This window comes from Sapajus apella, unplaced genomic scaffold (genome assembly GCF_009761245.1).
Source record: "Sapajus apella isolate SASKATOON/1434 unplaced genomic scaffold, GSC_monkey_1.0 scaffold34, whole genome shotgun sequence".
NCBI classification, from domain to species: domain Eukaryota; kingdom Metazoa; phylum Chordata; class Mammalia; order Primates; family Cebidae; genus Sapajus; species Sapajus apella.
The window spans coordinates 7,578,133-7,601,716 of NW_022436974.1; the positions used below are offsets into that span (position 1 = coordinate 7,578,133).

At 36.2% G+C, this 23,584-nt stretch overlaps 1 protein-coding gene across 10 annotated transcripts in view; it reads left to right on the forward strand.

Annotated features, from left to right (window-relative positions):
- The window catches only part of MRE11 (MRE11 homolog, double strand break repair nuclease), a 77,133-nt gene that overhangs the window by 27,999 nt on the left and 25,550 nt on the right, over positions 1–23,584 (forward strand). For 5 of the 10 annotated variants that reach the window (XR_004274262.1, XM_032295744.1, XM_032295745.1 and 2 more), the window contains exons 10-16: positions 823–903; positions 4,488–4,614; positions 7,280–7,383; positions 8,623–8,796; positions 11,994–12,056; positions 20,820–21,039; positions 22,351–22,434. Coding sequence is in view for 6 of the 10 variants with exons in the window: in XM_032295744.1 (XP_032151635.1) it covers positions 823–903; positions 4,488–4,614; positions 7,280–7,383; positions 8,623–8,796; positions 11,994–12,056; positions 20,820–21,039; positions 22,351–22,434 (853 nt within the window). In the remaining 4 variants the exon portion in view is untranslated. Of the gene's footprint in view, positions 1–822; positions 904–4,487; positions 4,615–7,279; positions 7,384–8,622; positions 8,797–11,993; positions 12,057–20,819; positions 21,040–22,350; positions 22,435–22,736; positions 22,768–23,584 lie in introns of all 10 variants that reach the window. The other 5 variants (XR_004274261.1, XR_004274260.1, XR_004274263.1 and 2 more) reach the window with 3 other exon arrangements.

Here is a 23,584-nt window from a genome sequence, read left to right on the forward strand (position 1 = left end):
AGAAAGTTATTTTAGACTTCATTGTTACAGATAATTTAAAGGACAAGATTATAAAATCTAGATGTGAAAGAAATCTGAGGACAAAAGCAGCCTTTCTATATTGTTCTTGAAATCAGAACCAAGTTATAAGAAGGCAGTTTTTGTTCCAACACAGGAACTTCCTAAGAACTAGAATTGTTCAACTATGAAGTTGGCCTGAAGATAGCTAATCACTGTGCACACAACAATTTGTGAAAAGAATCTAATACTGTCTCCTTGTAACTTGGTCTTCCCCTTAAGAACAATATAGAACAAGTGCTTTTGTCTTCAGATCTCTTACAAGTCTAAGATGTTATTATCTTGTCCTCTCAGAGTATGAGATAAATCCAGATATTTGAAAACATCAGTCTTCTTTTCTTTTACCTTGAACTCTTCCAAGATAAATAATCCAAAGTCCTTGCTTATAGATCCCTAAATATTCTGGTGAGCCTCCCATGGATCATATGACTGAAAAACTAAACTTACTTGGTTTTAATTTGGTAAGATGAGGGAAGCCTTCTTGAAACATGAGTAGAAAATTGAAACATGAGTAGTAGTATTTTAAATTTGATTCTAAAATAGAGATTGAAAAATTATTAAAAACTTTCATGAAAGAAAAACATTAAGAAATAGTATTAAAGGAGCATTACAAGAAGGTATATTTTAAAAGGTGTCATAAGTGACCTAAGAAATAAAGATGATTATGTAGTTCAGGAAAATTCCTGTGATTTTAAGCTGCTATTTAGCCAAGTTAAACTATATTTACCACTTTGTTTTTTAATTTTTAAAATTAAAAATTTTGAGATTGAAGAAATGCTTGAAAATGCTGAACGGGAACGTCTGGGGAATTCTCACCAGCCAGAGAAGCCTCTTGTACGACTACGAGTAAGTCCTATTTATACAAATTGAACATTATTAATTTTCAGAGCATAGTAATGTACAGTTTACATGGTTTCTTTGAAAAGTAGTGAGGAGAGTGCTCGTAATAAGACAAGCAATCACCATTGGAGACAAAAGCAAAGGTATAGGGATTTGAGTTAATCACAGTTTAAGTGATAGGTGTGGTAACTTATTTTTCTCGTTTTCTTTATAATTTGTTGTTATATTTAATAGATTGGCTGAGCTCTCTGACTTCATCTTTAACTACCCTCCTCTACTCAGTTCATTCCAGTCTCCTTGGCCTTTTTGCACTTTCTCGGGCATATGGGACCTGCTCTTATCTCCCTTTAGTCTGCCCCCATGTCACCTCGCTGAGGCTTCACCATCAAGATTGCAGCCCCTACCTTTTTTCTGGTGCTTCTGATTTCACTTACCTTCTTCTGCTTCCGCTTTTCTTCTTATTTTTTTCCTATAACACATCCTTCTAATCTACTTTGTACAGTTTATTTGTTTTGGTTATTGTTTAGATTATTTCCTGTACCTATAAATCTGCATATCCTTTCTATCATGTTAAAGAAACACAACACTTTGCCACTATGCTCTTCCCTTTTCCTAACACCTACCCCGTCTTACTCTCTTTCAAAGCCCCTAAAAGTATGTAACCTATAGCTGTCATCTAACTTTCTCCTCCTCGGTTCACTATAACCAAGGCTCTGATTTCATAGCCAGTGGAAAAGATGATCTTTAATTGTTAAATCGTGTCTCATCTTGCTGAATTACTCTTGGGCATTCTCTGAATTATTTGTATCCCATCCTATCTCATCGTTAGCCCCCTTTTCAGTCTAAGCATACAGGTTTAATGACCACCAATAGAGTGATGGCTTCTAAGTCTTTATTTAGACTTCCTTGTTGTTCTGTATCTGCAAGGGCCCCCTAAAGCCTGGTACTGAGGAGTGTAGTCTTTAGATCAGCAGTGTTGTTGTCACCTGGGAAATTTTTTAAAATGCAGAGTCTCAGGCCCTGCATCAGACCCACTGTATTTTAACAAAAATCTCCAAGAAATGTATATGCACATTAAAATTTGAGAAGTCCTGGGACGTAGACTATAGAGGTAAAGAGTACAATCTAGAGCCAGACTTCCTGAGCTTCATTCTGGCCCAACCACCAGTTGTATGACCTCAAGCAACTGCATCTCTCATCCCTTGGTTTGCATTAGGTTGGTGCAAAAGTTTTTGCAGGTTTTGTCATTGAAAGTAATGGCAAAAACTGCAGTTATTTCTGCACTACCCTAATGCTTCATAGATTTATGAGGTCTAAATGGATTAAATAGTGTCTGGTACACAATAGCTAAATCTGGTCCCTTGTCTTTATCCCACTGTCACTGGTGTAGTGAAGCCTTTATTAATGCTTCCTGGCCTATTGCTGCAGCCTCCTACCCGGACTGTGTCTCAGTTTCCTTCTCTCTCTACACTAATGCCAAAATGCTCTTTATAAAACACAGTTTTGCATGTCTTTTCTGCTAAAAAATAACTTAATTATTCCCTAGCACTAACAAGAAAGAGTCTAAACTTTTTAGGGTAGCGTTCTTGGGTCTGCGTGATCTGTTCTAAACCAAACATTTTAGCTACTCCTTTTCCTCCCGTCACATCCTGAACTCCAGTCTCATTGGACCAAAAGCTTCTCTTTCTTGGGTGCAGTGGAGTTTATTTCACTGGAACCTTTGTCCATGTGATCCTGCTGCATGGGACATACTTCTCTCCTCCTTTCTATCTTCTTCAGTACCCACCTAAAGCCTCCCTCTTTAAAGAAGGCTTTTTTGACCTCCCCCCAGAGTACATGCTTCTTCCTTTGTGTTCTCATTCAACTTCGTACATACCTTTTGTAGCACCACTCACATTCTGCTTGCAGTCATCTGTTGACATGTTTATCTTCCCAGTCAGCTTATGAATTTCTTGACAGCCAGGATTGTATTTATTTGTTGTTATATCCCTGGCTCTGAGCAGCATATCTAGAACATTGAGGATATCTGGTAAAATTTGTTAATGACCAAACATTTATAAATGAGGAGTTTGAGAGGGAGACCTAATAGCTTTAGCATTTAGTATTTTCTCTTTTATAGCATGGTAGCTGTAGCGATGGTCTGGGTGAGGCCAGGCACAGTGGCTCATGGCTGTAATCCCAGCACTTTCGGAGGGCTAGGCATCTGAATCATCAGAGGTCAGGAGTTTGAGATCAGCACGGGCAACATGGTGAAACACTGTCTTTACTAAAAATACAAAAATTAGCCAGGTATGGTGGCATGTGCCTGTAATCCCAACTGCTTGGGAGGCTGAAGCATGATAATCACTTGAACCTAGGAGGTAGAGGTTGCATTGAGCCGAGATTGCACCATTGCACTCCAGACTGGGCAACAGAGTGAGACGCGATCTCAGAAAAAAAAAAGAAGAGATGATCTGGGTAATACAAAAATAATTACTATAAGGGAATCACGTAGTTCTCTTCACCGTGGCAAAATGTCCCTATTTTCTCATCTTTGTCTGCCTGGTAGCATTAGAACTAACTAGACTTAAATAGAAAATTGGCATTTCTTTTCCTAAGCATGATAAATTACGAATTTATTCATAAAACAGCACATATTGTCATATAAGTAATATTACAATACTACATTGTACTGACTAAAGGATATTCATGGATTCATTGGATAAATCCTATTAAGTACCTTCTGTTATGGATGCTGCAGGATACAGGGACAATAAAACAGATGAGATTTTGAATTCGTAGAGCTTATAGGAGGTGGAGGTGTGAAGAGAGACATAATGTACAAATAACAAATAAATGAAGAAAAAACCTTAGCAGATAGTGATGATGAGTGAAAGTGGGAGCACTTTAGTTAGAGAGCTCTCTGGATAAGCTGTGAGGTGGTGCAGTGCTGGTCCCCAGAGAATACTTTGAGAACAGCTAGTTTAGGAGAACATATCTCTGAGAAAGAAAGGTGGTATTTCTCTTTGTAAAGGCTTGTTTACCACTGTAGTCTTCTGTAGAAAGAGCCTACCTTGAGAGAAATTGTCAGTTTCAGTAAGATACCATGTTTTGAAGGTAATCATTTCTTAAGGCTCACAGATATCATTCTTCTTACCTGGATTTTCCTAGCATTCATCTTTCTGTAGTGTGAAGGCATATCTCTAAGATGATAGACCAATTTACTAATGTATCTAGGGCTAGTATTTTATTTTGGTGTTTGTTTGTTTTAAAAGTTCAGGAGATTGTGTAGAAATCCTCTCTCCTTTTCAAATGGTTTGCATGGTAGGTACCTAAACTATTAGTGTTATACATAATCATTCTGCATTGTGGAAATTATTGCCATACCTCGATTGTATCCAACAAAGTATTTTGCTTAGGCTTATAAACTTTTCAAGTGTTAGTTTCTCAATAGGATAAATGATATAGCTCCATCATGATCTATTGTAGAAAATTAATTCATAAATTTGAAAGTATCAAGCATAAACACTGAATGCTGAAGGATTAGTCCGTTTCTTAAAAATTGGCAAATTGTTGTTTCTTAGTCTTCATAGCTTATTCTTTGTTTTCAGGTGGACTATAGTGGAGGTTTTGAACCTTTCAATGTTCTTCGCTTTAGCCAGAAATTTGTGGATCGGGTAGCTAATCCAAAAGACGTTATCCATTTCTTCAGGCATAGAGAACAAAAGGAAAAAACAGGTAAGCTAGTTATTTTTACAGGTTAAAAAATGCTCTTACAGGATTTGTGAATAAATCTTTAGTAGAAACTGTAACATAGTAATGAAAGATGTTTTTATATGATTGTAATGTCTTAAACAAATAAACTGACAGTTGGAATAATTAAGTCTCTTGTCTTCTAAAAATTACATAGCAGTCATTCTTAAACCTGTGGATATCAATAAAGAAATGGAAGACTTTCTCTGTAAACAATGTGTTTTTTTAAACAGTCCTGCTAAGTAATAACACAGACTTCAGAGATTTACTGCTCAAAATAAATATGCATTACTTAATATATATTATTAATGTTCAGAAAATGTACTCTCAATTTTTGCATTATTAAGTATTTTGACCTTCAAGTATACAGTGATTTAGGATGACTTCAGACTTTGGAAATAAGAGTTGTTTTTTAATTTGATATTTCTGATGATCCAGATAATTAATTTCCAATTAAATTTCACAAAAACTAATTCCTCTTTTTTTAGCATTTATAAAACAGGGTCACAGCCAGGCATGGTGGCTCATGCCTGTAATCTCAGCACTTTGGGAGGCCAAGGCGGGTTGCTCATGAGATCAGGAGTTTGAGACCAGCCTGACCAACATGGCGAAACACCATCTCTACTAAAAATACAAAAATTAGCCAGCGTGCTGGCACGCACCTGTAATCCTAGCTACTCAGGAGGTTGAGGCAGGAGAATCCATTGACCCTGGGAGGCGGAGGTTGCAGTGAGCTGAGATTGTGCCACTGCACTCCAGCTTGGGTGACAGAATGAGACTCTGTCTCAAAAAAAAAAAAAAGGGTCATCTGACTGAAATAGTGCTTTTTCATAAGAAGTACTGTACATGTGAAATAAAGAGACTCTTATTAGAGTTATTGAGTCAGAGAATTTTTATAGAAATGTATGGCTCTTGTTTACAAGTAAGCTACCTAGCTTTTTATGAACCTAAATTTAATGGGCTTCTATTTTTGCTGTCAAATTATAATCAGATATTGGGTATGCTGTGAATTCAACCTGAAACAATCATTCAGATATTCAAGTAGCGCTCATATAATACTGCTTTAGGAGGGTGAAATCCATATCAGAGAATTATATTTTTGTGTTACAAGTTTGATTTAGTTGTTTCTTGATAATGGTTTATTTCTGTTTTGCAATAGATTATGCATCTACATCAATTGCTTGAAATTTTATGGGTATAACGTTTAGAAGAAAAACAGAATACATAACTAGAATATACAAATATCTTTCAAGAGTTTCATCTGTAGTGAGTTTTGTTCTAGCGATTTCTAAAATTTTGTGTAAACCCAAGTTGCTCAGTGGAAACAATGGCATTTTTGTGTGTTTTATTGAAAGCATTTTCTGTTGCTTTGCCAGCTCTGCTACTTAACTACACCATGCAAATTACTAAACCTCTGCTAAGTTTTCTCATCTCTAAAATCAGGCTAAGAAGTATCCTGGTCTCACAGGATTGTTGTGAGGATTAGATGATACACTGTGTGTAAATGTTCTTAACGTAGTGTCTGGAATAGTAAAATGTAGTAATCATGTTTATTTAGTAATATTAACTCTCCTGCTTTGAAATTCAAAAGAGATTTTTGTTCACCTGTCCTGCCATTTGACAAGAAAAACAGTGAACTCTGTGTCTCGTTCCCTTCTAGGTCTTTTCTGCCTGAAATTTTTTTCTCCCTGGTTTGCTCAGTGAATGTTAATCATTCTGCAAGTCTTGATTCAAATGACAGCTGCATTTGATACCTATACGTGATTTTCTGCCTTCTTTGAGAAGAATTAATTGCTTTCTTCTCTATGTGTTATATTCTTGGGAGCACTTACCACCTTGTATTGTAGTCATTTTTCTTATGGGCAGGGATTCTATCTTTTTCATCATTGGATTTTTAACACTTGTAGATGCTTGACATTCATTTACCTGACAAGGGTTATTGGCAGAGCAAATACAGGACTCCACGCTTCCTAACTTCATACCCAGTGCTCTTTCTAGTGTGTGCCTACTGGTTTTGAGACATTCATCTTGCTTTGTAATGCAGCAGAAGTGCATTAAACATACTTCCCCTTTGTCTCACAGGATGTTAAAAAGATATGTGCTCAAGGGCAGAGATTTAGTTAAATTAATAATTTTAACCGTTAAATCAGGGACATTCTTAAGTGAAAGTGGCTTGTTGTATATTGGGTTATGAGTACATGGTCGTGACTACTATTTGTAGTAGAGTTTTGTGCTACTGCCTTGACCCATCGCAAGGCACGAGCAGTACCCACGATGGCTTTTTCATCATCAGTGTAACAATGATGGCAGACAGCAAAAAGGCAAATAACATCTTAGGACTATTATGAAAGTATTTTTGACATTATTACCCCTGAAAGGGACTTGAGGACCTCCAGAAATCTGTGCTTCACCCGGTGAGAACAGCTGCAAGAGACTTTTTACCTGGAGTACAGACAAGGAATACTGACTGTAGGGAAAAGGCCATGGCTATTAACAAAAATGGCTTGTTTTGCCTGAAAACTTACCATGTTGAGCAAGCTGGCCGTTGGTAAAGTTCGGCCTTACCTTCTCCACTGACAACTTGGAATGAGTGTGGCCGCTTTAACATTATGATAGAAGGTTTTTTTTTTATATACTGCTTTTTTTCTAGGAGAAGAGATCAACTTTGGGAAACTTATCACAAAACCTTCTTCAGAAGGAACAACTTTAAGGGTAGAAGACCTTGTAAAACAGTATTTTCAAACCGCAGAGAAGGTAATATTCTTACAGTTCACATTTTGAATAATGGCTACCTTATAGTAACAGATTTTAATATAGGATATGTTTAGTTGATAGTTTAAACAAAATGAATCCTCAAAATGTTTCTATGAGGTAAGTAGGGTGACAATTACATTCAATTGCGGTTGCTGCACAGCAGGGAAAATTAGTGTTTAATTAATGTTATGAATACCGTTATTAATGTAGCCATTATTGTTGATGTTATTCTCTTTGTCTCTCTGTTGCAATTATTAAACTAAATGAATAAACTGTTAAATCAGGGACATTCGTAAGAGAAACTTAGAAGTAAGTAGGGTGACAATTCATTTGTAGTTGCTGCACACCAAAAAAAATTAGTGTTTAATTAGTGTTAACTATGAATACCATTATTAACATAACTGTTATTGTTGATGTTGTTATTCTCTTATTTTATTTTGTGTCTCTGTTGCAAAGGTCTCAATCCAGATTTAGTTTTCTCATATTTGGATGTAATTAGAATTCTGCAAACAAAGACAGCCAAATGATGGTGAAGCCAGTGAAACTTAACTGTCATGAGTATATGCCACTCTAAGGTCCTTGGGTTGTATTAGTTTCCTATTGGTGCTGAAACAGATTTCCACAAACTTAGTGGTTTAAAACAACACAAATTTATTATCTTACAGTCGTGTAGGTCAGAAATTTTACACAGGACTGAAATCAAGGTTTTGGCATGACTGTCTTCCTTTTTGGAGGGTCTAAGGGAGAATCTATTTCCTTACCTTTTCCAGTTTCTAGAGGTACCTCCTTCATTCCTTGGCTCTTGGTCCCCTTTTATCTTCAAATCCCGCAATGTTGTCTCTCTCTAACCATTTCCCCACAGTTATTTTTCCTTTCAGCTCCCATCTGCCTCTGTCTTCTGCTTTTCAGGACCCTGGTGATTACACTGGGCCCACCTGGATAGTCTCTGATAATCTCCCTATTTTACAGACAACTGATTAGCACCCTTAGTTCCTCTTCGCCATGTATCACAGGTCCCAGAGATTAAGAAGTGGACATATATATGGTGCTTTTGTTTTGCCAACCACACTGGTTAATTTCATTGTTAATCATAGCTGCCGTTTTTGGACCCAGTATCCCAGCCATCAGGCCTCTACATTTTACCAGTCCTGTATTTTTTTCCCTGATAACATATTCAGTAATTTTCCTTGCAGTATAGGTGCTATTTCTGCATCCAGTGATTTTGTATGTCTCTTACAGAATGTGCAGCTCTCACTACTAACAGAAAGAGGGATGGGTGAAGCAGTACAAGAATTTGTGGACAAGGAGGAGAAAGATGCCATTGAGGAATTAGTGAAATACCAGTTGGAAAAAACACAGCGATTTCTTAAAGAACGTCATATTGATGTCCTAGAAGACAAAATCGATGAGGAGGTAGGTAACTAATTTGAGTATCTAGGTCAATTTAAATATTCTCTATTTAAGAGTAGCTCTGGGATTTTTTTCTCGGGTAAATCACTTTTTAACCTTTCTGATTTGTTTGGTTTTCATATCTATAAAATTGAAATAATAAAATGAAGATTAAATTAGGCAATGAAGAAAATGCCTACAACAGAGTCTTGCATATGGTTGGTACTAAATAAGTGTTTTGTTCCCTGTGGATAGTATCATCTGTTGAAGATCCTGAAAGGACTTTAAAATGAACTTGTAGCATGGTAATTTCTGTTCATTTTAATTTTTTAGTAAGTTTTGATTGAGATCTTGAATTTCATCTAGAAAATTTTTTCTAACCAAGAAGCAGTGGAATAATCACAGGAAAAGCTGTCTGGACTTGACTACATAGAAATTTTAAATGTTTGCGTATCACATTGCCAAGAAACAAAATTAAAAGATATGAAGAAAATATTTGTATGTGGGCAGAAAAAAGATTAATATTTTTAATATGATATTAATGAGCTCTTAGGAATCTTAAAAATAATTAAACATTTTGATAGAAAAATGAACAGAGGACATGAATAGGTGGTTCATAAAAGAATTATAAATGGCTAATAAGCATATGAAAATGGTGTTTAGCCTAGGATAGTCAAAGAAACTCGAATACATCTTTTGTTTGTCAAATTGGCAGCAATTTGAGAAAATAGTATCTAGCACACTGCTGGTAGGAGCATAACATTTCAACAGCTTTACTGAAAAGCAGCTTGGCAGTGTATATTAAGAGGCTTAAGTTTTACCCTTTAACTCAGCCTGGTAAATTTCCATACAAAAATCGTGAGGTAGAGATTTGTGTATGGAGTGATTCATCTTAGCGTTGTTTATAGTGGGGAATAATTGGAAATGGATACAATAAATGTTGGCACGTATACCATATAAAATTTTACACAGTGCTTAAAAATAACATTTTGGAAGAAGAACATGAGAAGATATTTCTAAGATAATGTTAAGTGGGAAGAGAATTTCAAAGATGAAAAACTGTGAATAGTATGATGTCAATTATTTTTATTTTATATGTAATTGTGTATGTTTATGTAAAAAAAGAAAATATCCCAGATATATTATCAACAGTTATGTCAAGGTAGTTGTATTACAGGGAATCACTTTCTCTATTTTCCTAATTCCCCCTAAGCAGAAGAATAAAACAGTATCATTTAAAAGAAAACAAACTCATTCCCTTATTTTAGTGCTTTTGGTTAAAATGGTTCTCTTAAAGCCTTATGGTGCCAATGTGTAACTAATATTATTTAATGCCAAGTACTTCCAGAGGTAGGACAGGCAGTTCACACTCTTAAAACCATTCACTCTATGACTGTGGATATGTAGGGTTTGCCAATTTATAGCATAAATAGATTTCTCAGGTACCTACCAGAAATAAAATATGACCATCCCCACCTGGAGTGACATTATGACTCCTGAGCAGCAAAGTGTCTGTGTGGTGCGTGCGTGTGTGTGTGTGTGTGTGTGTGTGTGTGTGTGTCATGGTTGCTCTGGACCAGACCAACTGAGTAGCAAAGTGTGTGTGTGGTGTGTGTGGGGGGGAGAGTGTGTGTGATGTGTATGTGGGTATGTGTATATGGTGTATGTGTATGGTGTGTGTGTGTGTGTGTGTGTGTGTGTGTGTGTGTGTGAGTCATGGTTGCTCTGGACCAGACCAACTGTGTTCAAAATCAAAACACTTATTAGCTGTGTACCCATTATTGAGTTATCTAAGCCCACCTATCCCTCAGTATCCTTATCTGAGGATAAAATGGTGATGATAATAGGTCCTCCTTCAAGATTGCTGTAAACATTAAAAGAATTAATCCATGTAGAATTCTTAGAATACGGTCTGACCCCTAGGGCCTGTTCATTGTTTTTACTCTGACTCTCATTTCCCTTCTGTGAATGGCTTAGCACCTTTGGTATGCTACAGATCACCTAGGGCAGTATTACATACTATGTCATCTTTTAAAATGTTTTTATTCTTGTGTTTTTCCTCTATCAATCATAACAAACATGCTTTCATTTCCTTCAGCTTAAGAAACAAACAAAACTCTCAATCCCATTTTCCTTTACTGCTCTGTTTCTTTGTTCCTCTTCTAGAGCAGCATCGCTTCAAAGAGTTTTCTGTATTTGCTGCCTCATTCTTCTCTCTCCTTTTTCTCTTGAATCTATCCACTCAGGATTTTGATCCCATCGTTCCAGTGAAGTTGCTCTTGTCAAGGTCACCAGGGACTGCGATTGCTAAATCCACCGTCAGTTTTTTATCTTACATCTCACTCAACCTTCTCTTGAAACAGTTATTTGCTGGATTTCAAGATACCAGACGCTTCTTGTTTTCTTCCTGCCTCACTGGCTGCATATTTTCAGTGTCTTTTGTTGATTCCTCTAATTGCTCCAGCCCCTTACATTGGAATCTTAGTTACTGTTCCCTGTCTCATGTATACACTCGATCATAGATTTCATGAGAGCAGGTTTTTGTCTGTTTTGTTAATAACTGTATTCTCAGTTTCTATGATAGTGCATGGCACATAGAAGGTGCTCAGTAAATATGTGCTGAGTAGATAATTTAAATAAATGGGCTTGTCTTTAACTACCTAGCTGTATATTAAGAGCCTTGTGAACAGGAACCATTAAATAAGAACCAGGTACCATGCTTAGCAAACCTTCAGGAGTTGACTATTAATAAAAATGGATTTTTAGGGGCTACCCACTTCAGATCCCATTTCATAGAGCCTCCTGATTGTCTTGCAGCCAGGTGCACAAGAGTCATTTGCAATATAATAAATATTTCAAGGCTTATCAAGGAGATATTTTTGTTTTTAACTAATTTTACTGAAGTGTAACACCCATGGGGTATTAGAATTTTGCCTCTGCAGTCTGAAAGATTTTCAGTGATGTGAAACATTTTGGCAGGAGGTAATATAATATAATTTTGCTTTGGGTCAATATGAGTTTTTTTTTTTTTAAGAGTACATTCTGCAATTTTAATATAAGTAATTGGAAAGATATAATTTATTTACTCTTTTGTGAGACAGATTGTTAAATTTCCAAGTTTTATGTTATAACATAAAGCATTTCTTAATTGTAGCCCCTTGTTTTATATTTACGTAACTGGAATAAGCAACATGTTTGTGATTTACTCTGTCATGATCTAGGTACGTCGTTTCAGAGAAAGCAGACAAAAAAATACTAATGAAGAAGATGATGAAGTCCGTGAGGTAATTATTCTGCTATAAATTCCTATGTTTATATGTCACTTCCTTAAATTAGAATAACTAGTAGGTTTATTTAGAATAGTCAGTCCGTAGGTTTGGTGGTTTGGAGTGTGCTGGGGTTGGCTTAGGATAGTTGCCTTTGATTGATTTCAGTTCAGCCTACAAATATTCTGCTCATTGCTCTTTTTTTCCCTTTTGCCCTTGTCTAAAACCTGTTTAGCAGGTGCAATGGCTCACACCTATAGTCCTGGCTAATTAAGAGGCTAAGGTGGTAGGGGATTACTTGAGCCCAGGAGTTCAAGGCTATATTATGATTGCACCATCGCACTCTAGCATGGGCAAAAGAGCAAGACCCTGTCTTTAAAATAAATAAATAAAAATAAATAAAACCTATTTAATTGTATGCGTGTGGGGATATGTACAGCAAAAGCCCCTATTACTCAATATAATATCTAATTGTTACCAGAGCACCTTATAGATAAAATCTTATCTTACTGAGCTGATATTATTTTGGGCAAAAAAGAAACTTAAAATGTTTTGGTTACCAATGTTAACCATGACTAAGCAAGCATGGATAAATAGTTTCTGTTATCTATTCTAAAATATTAAAATTAACTTAAGCATCATCATCACAGTCTTGTCAGTCTCATTGCAGGATTGAAACTACAAGTTAGCAACTCTTCATTTAAACTTGAGGCCTCTACCTGGTACTTGGTGAATTTATGATTGAAATGTATTTTCTTATTTTCTAATTGTTCTCAGTGTTTTATCATTGCTATCTAGTATTTAAAAGTTATCTTGTAAATTATGTACTGTTAGTTTTGTCTTGATTGCGTTTATTCAACAGACATTCTGCATAGTCCCTGTTATGGGTTAGATATTCTGCTTTATATTAGGACTGTACGTATAAAAAAGCTATGGTCTGTATCCAGAAGATTTTCTCAATTTACTAGGTAAGAGACATGTGTGTAAAGAAGATGTATATTGAATTACTTTTCCTAGGTGCCCTTTTTGTAAATGAGCAGACAGAACAGACTCAAAGTCATATAGTGGGGTAGAATTTGAACATATTTTTGGCTCCAACTCTAGACTTTTCTATCCTGTGTCCTATCAACATTTTAGATTATTATGATATTAATTCAGTGCATTGCAAATGAATGGTTTTCTAAAAATGAAAAACTTCTAAAACTGTCATGCAGCACATCACCACTATATCTTTTGCAGGTTGTTTTTTGGAAGCTAACGAAAAGAAGTTATAGATTAGAAATGCCTTAACACATTTATTTTATTTATATTCATCTTATAAGGCACACTTAAAATAGAAATAGTTTGCCAAATTGCTAGAATAAATGCTAGGAAGAAATGATTCCTGTTTCTTAAAATCTGGCTTAAATTTGATTAACCATTTCAATTTAACAAGGTACAGCAATGTTTCTTTACTTTTGAATGAGTTCTTTATGTGTGTGAAGCCACAAAACTCAGTTTTTCATTAAGCTTTTAAAAGAGTAAGAGTGAACATCTTATACAAGGAAGGTAGGAGAGGCGGTGACAAATTTCAAATGGGAGTTTTACAGAAGAAATAACTTAGGAGTTCAGATATTCAGCTATATTTTAACATTAAAATGTAATCTGGGCTTCCTAGGTAATTTTTCAGCATGCCATAGAATGTTATAATTTTTTTCATTTTCTGCATACTATTTAGAACTTAGGAAATGGAGTCTGACATGCTGCCAAGCTGTAATTCACAGTTTTGCAGAATCATTTGGCCTAGAATATGAATCCTAACACCATGCTTAAATTACTTAAACAGACAAACAAGAGTATTAGCTCTTCTATTTGGAGAAAAAACATTATGCCTTAAAGTCTTTTAGGCCAGGCATTGTGGCTCACCTGTAATCCCAGCACTTTGGGATACATACACATAGTAATATAAGCATATTTAGGGTTTTTGACACATGAAGAAAATATTTACGTATTCCTCAGTCTTGTTTAAATCAGGAATGATTGGTGAATTACATGGCTCTGTATATGTGCAGATAAATATTTGGGTTTTTTCTTTCTTTGTTCTATTAATATAGTGAATTTTATATATATATATCGTATATATATCTTATAAGATGTATATATTATAGATTATGTTGATATATATCATATATATATCTTATTAATATAGTGAATTTTATATACATATATGTATATATATCTTATATATATATCTTATTATAGACCATCCTGGTATCACTTTGTAAACCCCCTGGTTATGGATATACTGGTCTTTCCATATGCTTCTGGAGTCCCCCTGTTTGCTTTCTTAATCATAAATAATATTCTGTAATTTTCTTTTTGTACATGAAGTTCTTTGTCAGTACTGTGTCATACTGGTGTTATCATTGTGAAAACAATTTGGAAGCTGTCTTTCTGTATGCTCTGGCACTATTGAAATAGCGGTGGACTTATCTGTTTTTTGAAAGTTTGGTAGAATTTACCTATGAAACTTTCTGATTGTGGTTCTTTTTTAGGAGTATTTTTCTTTTAATAATTTTCTCAAAATTTTCTTTGATAATTGGTTTGTTGAACCTATGTTTCTTTTTTTCCCTTGGGTCAGATTAAGGTATTCATTTTCCAGATTATTTAGAATTGAGCATTCTCTCCTAAGTCTTGAGGATTCCCTCCCATTCTTACTTCTTTTTTTCAAGACAGGGTCTCATTCTGTAGTGTGCTACCATTCCCCGCCAATTTTTAAATTTTTTTTTTACATAGATGGAATCTTCTTATGTTGCCCAGGCTGGTCTTTAACTCCTGGGCTCAAGTGATCCTCCTGACTTGGCCTTCCAAAGTTCTGGGATTAGAGGTGTGAGCCTCTACAGCTGTAGTCCTGGGATTAGAGGTGTGAGCCTCTATGCCGGTCCTTCTTATTTCTAGTGATGTATATTTGTGTTTTCTTCCTTTCTTTAAAGCTATGTGGTGATTTTTATTAATGTTATTGTTTTGTCCCAAAGACCCAGTGATTAGATTTATTTATTATGATGTGGTTTTATTTGAAATCTATTGATATATTAATCTATCTTCATGCTAATACTTGGACAGGCTTTATTTCGTTTCTCCTTTTTTTAAAAATATATTTTATTGTACTTTAGGTTCTGGGGTACATGTGCAGAACATGCAGGATTGTTGCATAGGTACATACATGGCAAGGTGGTTTGCTGCCTCCATCCCCGTCACCTGTAACTGGAATTTCTCCCCATGTTATCCCTCCCCAACTCCCTACCCGCCAGTGTCCCTCCCATAGTCCTCCCCAACAGACCTGAGTGTGTGATGCTCTCCTCTCTGTGTCCATGTGTTCTCATTGTTCAACACCCACCTATGAGTGAGAACATGCAGTGTTTGATTTTCTGTTCTTGTGTCAGTTTGCTGAGAATGATGGTTTCCAGATTCATCCATGTCCCTACAAAGGACACAAACTCGTCGTTTTTTATGGCTGCATAGTATTCCATGGTGTATTTTCCTTATCCAGTCTATCATCCATGGGCATTTGGGTTGGTTCCACATCTTTGCTATTGTAAATAGTGCCACTATGAACATATGTGTGCATGTGTCTTTATAATAGAATGATATCATAATCCTTTGGGTGTATACCCAGTAATGGGATTGCTGGGTCAAATGGAATTTCTATTTCTAAGTCCTTGAGGAATCACCACACTGTCTTCCACAATGGTTGAACTAATTTATACTCCCAACAACAGTGTAAAAGTGTTCCTATTTCTCCTTATCCTCTCCAGTATCTGTTGCCTCCAGATTTTTTAATGATCACCATTCTAACTGGTGTGAGGTAATATCTCCATGTGGTTTTGATTTGCATTTCTCTGATTACCAGTGATGGTGAGCATTTTTTCATATGTTTGTTGGCCTCATAAATGTCTTATTTTGAAAAGTGTCTGTTTATATCCTTCGCCCACTTTTGAATGGGTTTGTTTTTTTCTTGTAAATCTGCTTTAGTTCTTTGTAGATTCTGGATATCAGCCCTTTGTCAGATGGGTAGATTGCAAAAATTTTTTCTCATTCTGTTGGTTGCCGGTTCACTCTAAGGATTATTTCTTTTACTGTGCAGAAGCTCTGGAGTTTAATTAGATCCCATGTGTCTATTTTGGCTTTTGTTGCCAATGCTTTTGGTGTTTTAGTTATGAAGCCTTTGCCTATGCCTATGTCATGAATGGCTTTGCCTAGGTTTCCTTCTAGGGTTTTTGTGGAGTTAGGTCTTATTTTATGTGTTTAATCCATCTGGAGTTAATTTTAGTGCCAGTTTCTGCTTTCTGCACACGGCTAGCCAGTTTTTCCAACATCATTTATTAAACAGGGAATCCTTTCCCCATTACTTGTTTTGGTCAGGTTTGTCAAAGATCAGATGGTTGTAGATGTGTGGCATTGCCTCTGATGCCTCTGTTCTGTTCCATTGGTCTATATCTCTGTTTTGGTACCAGTACCATGCTGTTCTAGTTACTGTATCCTTTTAGTATAGTTTGAAGTCAGGTAGCTTGATGCCTCTAGCTTTGTTCTTTTTGCTTATAATTGACTTGGCTCTGTGGGCTCTCTTTTGGTTCCATATGAAATTTAAGGTGGATTTTTCCAGTTCTTTGAAGAGGGTCATGGGTAGCTTGATGGGGATAGCGTTGAATTTGTAAATTACTTTGGGCAGTATGGCCATTTTCACGCTATTGATTCTTCCTAACCATGAGCATGGAATATTTTCCATCTGTTTATGTCCTCTTATTTCTTTGAGCAGTGGTTTGTAGTTCTCCTTGAAGAGATCCTTTACATCCTTTGTTAGTTGTATTCCTAGGTATTTTATTCTCTTTGTAGCAATTGTGAATGGCAGTTCGTTCTTGATTTGGCTCTCTTTAAGTCTGTTATTGGTGTATAGGAATGCTTGTGATTTCTGCACGTTGATTTTGTATACTGAGACTGCTAAAGTTGCTTATCAGTTTCAGGAGATTTTGGGCTGAGACGGTGGGGTCTCCTAGATATACAATCATGTTGTCTGCAAATAGAGACAATTTGACTTCTTCCTTTCCTAATTGAATAACCTTTATTTCTTTTTCTTGCCTCCTTGCTCTGGCTAGAACTTCCAATACTATATTGAAAAGGAGTGGTGAGAGAGGGCATCTTTGTCTAGTGCCAGATTTCAAAGGGAATGCTTCCATTTTTGCCCATTCAGTATGATATTGGCTGTGATTTTGTAAATAGCTTTTATTACTATGAGATACGTTCCATTGATACCTAGTTTATTGAGAGTTTTTAGCATAAAGGCTGTTGAATTTTGTTGAAGCCCTTCCCTTTATCTATTGAGGTAATCATGTGGTTTGTGTCTTTGGTTCTGTTCATGTGGTGAATTACGTTTATAGACTTGCATGTGTGGAAGCAGCCGTGCATCCCCAGGATTAAGCCTACTTGATCATGGTGGATAAGCTTTTTGATGTGCTGTTGCAATTGGTTTGCCGGTATTTTACTGAAGATTCTTGCATCTATGTTCATCGTGGATATTGGCCTGAAGTTTTCTTTTTTTTGTTGAGTCTCTGCTGGGTTTTGATATCAGGATGATGTTGGTCTCATAAAATGATTTGGGAAAGATTCCCTCTTTTTGGATTGTTTGGAATAGTTTCAGAAGGAATGGTACCAGCTCCTCTTTGTATGTCTGGTAGAATTCATCTGTGAACCCATCTGGACCTGGGCTTTTTTTGGTTGGTAGGCTATTAATTACTGCCTTAACTTCAGCCCTTGTTATTGGTCTATTCAGGGTTTCGACTTCTTCCAGGTTTAGGCTTGGGAGGGTGCAAGTGTCCAGTAATTTATACATTTCTTCCAGCTTTACTGATTTATGTGCATAGAGTTGATTGTAGTAATCTCTGATGGTAGTGTGTATTTCTGTGGAATCAGTGGTGATATCCCCTTAATCGTTTTTCATTGCATCTATTTGATTCTTCTCTCTTTCCTTTTTTATTAACCTGGCTAGTGTTCCATTTTGTTGAGCTTTTCAAAAAATCAGCTCCTGGATTTATTAATTTTTCGAAGGGTTTTTTGTGTCTCTATCTCCTTCAGTTCTGCTCTGATCTTATTTGTTTCTTGTCTTCTGCTAGCTTTTGAATTTTTTTGATCTTGCTCCTCTGGCTCTTTCAATTTTGATGACAGGGTGTCTATTTTAGACCTTTCCGTGCTTCTCATGTGGGCATTTATTGCTATAAATTTTCCTCTAGACACTGCTTTAAATGTGTCCCAGAGATTCTGGTATGTTGTCTTCATTCTCGATTTCCAAGAACATCTTTATTTCTGCCTTCATTTCATTGTTTATCTAGTCAATATGCAAGAGCCAGTTGTTCAGTTTCCATGAAGTTCTGCAGTTCTAAGTTAGTTTCTTAATCCTGAGTTCTAATTTGATTGCACCGTGGTCTGAGAGACTGTTTGTCATGATTTCCATTCTTTTACATTTGCTGAGGAGTGATTTACTTCCAATTATGTGGTGAATTTTAGAGTAGGTGTGATGTGGTGCTGAGAAGAATGTATATTCTGTGGATTTGGGGTAGAGAGTTCTGTAGATGTCTATTAGGTTTGCTTGGTCCAGATCTGAGTTCAAGTCCTGGATATCCTTGTTAATTTTCTGTCTCGTTGATCTGTCTAATACTGACAGTGGAGTGTTAAAGTCTCCCACTATTATTGTGTGGGAGTCTGAGTCTCTTTGTCGGTCATTAAGAACTTGCTTTATGTATCTGGATGCTCCTGTATTGGGTGCGTATATATTTAGGATCTTAGCTCTTTGATCCTTTTATCATTATGTAATGTCCTTCTTTGACTTTCTTGATCTTCATTGGTTCTTTGTCTTTTTTGATCTTCATTTGTTTAAAGTTATTTTATCAGAGACTAGGATTGTAACTCCTGCTTTTTTTTGTTCTCCATTCGCTTGGTAAATCTTCCTTCATCCCTTTATTTTGAGCTTATGTGTATATCTGCACATGAGATGGGTTTCCTGGATACAGCACACCGATGGGTTTTGATTTTTTTATCCAATTTGCCAGTCTGTGTCTTTTGATTGGGGCATTTAGCCCATTTACATTTAAGATTAATATTGCTATGTGTGAATTTGATACTGCCATTTTGATGCTAGCTGGTTGTTTGCCCATTAGTTGACACAGTTTCCTCATTGTGTCAGTGCTCTTTACCACTCGATACGTTTTTGGAGTGCCGGCTACTGGCCGTTCCTTTCTGTTTAGTGCTTCTTTCAGGAGCTCTTGTAAGGCAGGCCTGGTGGTGACGAAATCTCTCAGCAATTGCTTGTTTGTAAAGGATTTTATCTCTTTCGCTTATGAAGCTTAGTTTGGCTGGATATGAAATTCTAGGTTGAAAGTTCTTTTCTTTAAGGATGTTGAATATTGGTCCCCACTCTCTTATGGCTTGTAGGGTTTCTGCCGAGAGGTCCACTCTTGAGTCTGCTGGGCTTCCCTTTTTGGGTAACCCAACCTTTCTCTCTGGCTGCCCTTAGCATTGTTTCCTTCATTTGAACCCTGGTGAAACTGACAATTATGTGCCTTGGTGTTGCTCTTCTTGAGGAACATCTCTGTGGTGTTCTCTGTGTTTCCTGGACTTGAATGCTGGCCTGCCTTGCTAGTTTGGGGAAGTTCTCCTGGATAATATCCTGAAGAGCATTTTCCAGCTTAGGTTCATTGTCTCCGTCACATTCAGGTACACCTATCAAACGTAGATTAGGTCTTTTCACATAATCCCTATTTTTTGGAGCCTTTTTTCTATTTTTGTAGTTTGTTAAGAGACAAGTTCTGGCCATGTTGCCCAGGCTGGCCTCCAACTCCTGATCTTAAGTAGTCTACCCACCTTGGCCTCCCAAAGTTCTGTGATTATAGGTGTGAGCCACCATGCCCAGCCCTTTCTTTAGCATATATTTGTAAGACATTGTTGCTCATGTTTTTTCTGATTACAAAAGTAATTTTTTAGAAAAAGCATGTTATGGAAAATATGTAATATTCAAGAATGAAAAACGGAAGCACCCTAAAATTTTACTGCCCAGAGATAACAGCTATTTTTTATAATTTTTTTCCTTGTTATTTACTAGGAGCCTATTCTCAAAAGTAGCTCAAATGATGACAGGCTGTTATGGTCAAATGTCGTATTGAATTAGGGGTGATTGCCAGTATTCCTTCTAATTCTGAAAGTTTTGATTCTGTGAGATTTTATTCTTCTTGGTAAACCTTTCCAAAGGGTCTCATTTTACAGGTAGGATGGTAGATTGATCTGACAGATAATAAGCATTAAATTTGATTGGTGAGGAGGTTCTCCTTTACACATATATAAATAAATTTTTTTTTTTTTTTGAGACAGGCTTTCTCTCTGTCACTCAGGCTGGAGTGGAGTGGTGTGATTATAGCTCACTGCAGCCTCTGTCTCCTCAGCTTAAGTGATCCTCCTGCCTCAGCCTCCTGTGTAGCAGGGACTACAGGCGCATACCACCATGCCTGGCTAAGTTTTGTATTTTTTTTTTGTAGACACAGTGTTTCCCCATGTTGCCCAGGCTTTTCTTGAATTATTGGGCACAAGGCATCCTCCTGCCTCACCCTCCCAGTGTTCTGGGATTACAGGCGTGAACCACCTTGCCAGCCTCCTTTATCTTTTTATAGCATGATTAGTTCATCTCAATGCCTAAATTAATTATTTGTAGGATAGTGCATTATCTGCTTGTATGTACTTTCTCTTTCTTCTCCCTCTTAGGCTATCAACAGGGCCAGAGCGCTCAGATCTCAGTCAGAAGAGTCTGCTTCTGCCTTTAGTGCTGATGACCTTATGAGTATAGGTTTAGCAGAACAGATGGCTGATGACTCTGATGATAGCATCTCAGGAGCAGCCAGCAAAGGAAGAGGCCGAGGAAGAGGTCGAAGAGGAGGAAGAGGGCAGAATTCAGCATCTAGAGGAGTGTCTCAAAGAGGAAGAGGTAAGCACTGAGTTTAGTCGTATGCACATTCAGACTTGGCAGTTGAGTGGAAAATATAGAATTAGATCTCATCAGAATTGAATTATAGGTTTTTATTTCTAAAACATGGTTCTTTAAAAATCTATTTTTGTAATATATAAAGACAGTCTTTAAGGCAGTTCTCACGTGTGCCTTTTACTTAAGTAAATTTTGAATGGCCACATGCACTTAGGGTTTTAATTGTTTTTAACACATACCTTATAAAAGCTTCACTGTGTTTGTCACACAGTACTTTTTGGGTACATTTTATGTCATATGTATTCTCATATGTACAAAGTAATAGGCAAATATGAGTTGTTAAAGAAAATAGTTAGCTAAAAAGCCTTTGGCAACAGGAAGAAAACTGAGATCATAAAATTATTTTTTTTGTTACGGTCATAAGATACAAATACCCACATGCTTATCAAACATCTTGATCAAGTCAGTTTAAGAAGGAAAACTGCCTCCAAATTGATTTCTAAAAGTAGTCATTAACATTGTCATCATTGTGTTTACTGTGAGACTATTGTCATTGAATAGTTCAAGCCAATAGAAATTGGTCATTCAGAGACTTTCTCACACATTATGTCAATTCATCTCTAAGGATTAAAAAAATTTTTATTAAATATGTATCCATAGGAATTTTAAATCGGTGAAATGAATAGTAATTTGATTTAAAATCTCCAGGGAGAGAAATCTCTGTCTTTTAATGATGATTATTTTCACTATTCTTAACATTTACAAAATTTTTCCTTAAAATTTTTTATTTTCTTATATTTTTTGTAGATGGAATCTTGCTCTGTCACCCAGGCTAGAGTGCAGTGGTACAATCTCAGCTCACTGCAACTTCTGCCTCCTAGGTTCAAGCAGTTCTCCTGCTTCAGCCTCCCAAGTAGCTGATATTACAGGTGCCCACCGACATGCCTGGTTAATTTTTGTATTTTTAGTAGAGATGGAGTTTCACCATATTGGCCAGGCTGGTCTTGAACTCCTGACTTCAAGTGATCCTCCTGCCTCGGCTTCCCAAAGTGCTGAGATTACAGGGGTAAGCCACCACTCCTGGCCTATTTGCTTACATTTTAATTGGATAAATATTAACTAAAATGTGGCCTAAAAGAATTTTCAATCTCTGAAAACTGGTCAGACTCTAGATGTTTGTTCTTATGTATATGTCTGGCTTTTTACAGACAAACTGTTTGACATAAGTCTATTTAGCTTTCATTTTTTGGTGTTGTGTGAAATAAACCTTAGTTGCTGATATGATTGTACATTGACTGTTCATTATTCTGAAAGCAGGCACTGGTCTGGAGACTTCTACTCGTAGCAGAAACTCAAAGACCACTGTGTCAACATCTAGAAATATGTCTATTATAGATGGTGAGTATAGACTGCAAGTAGCTATTTATAAATTCTAATATTAGATAATCCCCATTAATAGCCCTTATTTGTGTTGCCATCATTAGGAAGTTAAAAGGGCAATTAGGATCACAGGATAAATTGTTTTTTAAAAGATCTTCGCTCCAGGTCTTTGCTATTGTAAACAGAAAATGCAATTAAAAAAAATTGAAAAAAAAAAAAAGATCTTTGCTATGCATTAGAGTTACTGAAGAGAGTAAGCTTTTAAAATTATGTTTTATAATTTCTTACTTTTAGACAAATGTTATTGTTGTTTCTCTTAGAGAGATCCTGGAAACATAGGAAAGTGAATCGGTTGGTCACTGTATGGACAGTGGTCGAAAAAGAGAGGAACAGCATGTGCTGTTTCTTTGCTTCTCCCTTGCTGCTCTGTCAGTCTCTGCTTTCCATATAGAGAAGTCATGTGACCTATATTTAAGAGAAATTAGGCTCTTGGAATTAATTTTTATATAATTCCATGGTCTAAAAATTGGCCTCAACTTAAAGGGATCTGTTTAACTATTTTTAATATTATAAATTATGAGATTACCCTAAAATGTTAGTCATATTTACAAAAAGTATGTGTTAAGTGGTGATATATTTTTTTACTTAGCATTTAGAATATATTCATATGTATTTTATTTATATTATCCTATTAGTTATTTTTGGTTATTGTCTCACTTTTATATTTATGAATATTAATTTATTAAATATTATGATATTTATAATCTTATAGCTAGTATTAATTTTTGACACACGGGGGAGATGAACTAAGTCTCAGAAGATGAAATTTATCAGGGGAAATATAAACTGTATGTCCAAAAGGACAGCTGCACAAATAGAGTGAGAGGTATGTGAGTTTAACAGCAACCAAGGTGAGAAAGAATTAGGTCAGTAAGAGTTATGCTGGCAGACCCAACTGTCCATATCTATTGATGTCTTAAACAGTATTAATATAAATAAATAGTATAAAATAAATAAACAGTATTAATAGAAATAATGAGTCTTGCAGGGGTGTCCAAGGGAGAGAATACAGTCATGGGTTCTTAGTTTCTCTTTCCGGTTGGGCCAGTAAAGTCCCTTTCTTATCCCTCCTTTCCTCATATCACTAGTGACAGAAACTAAAAACCAT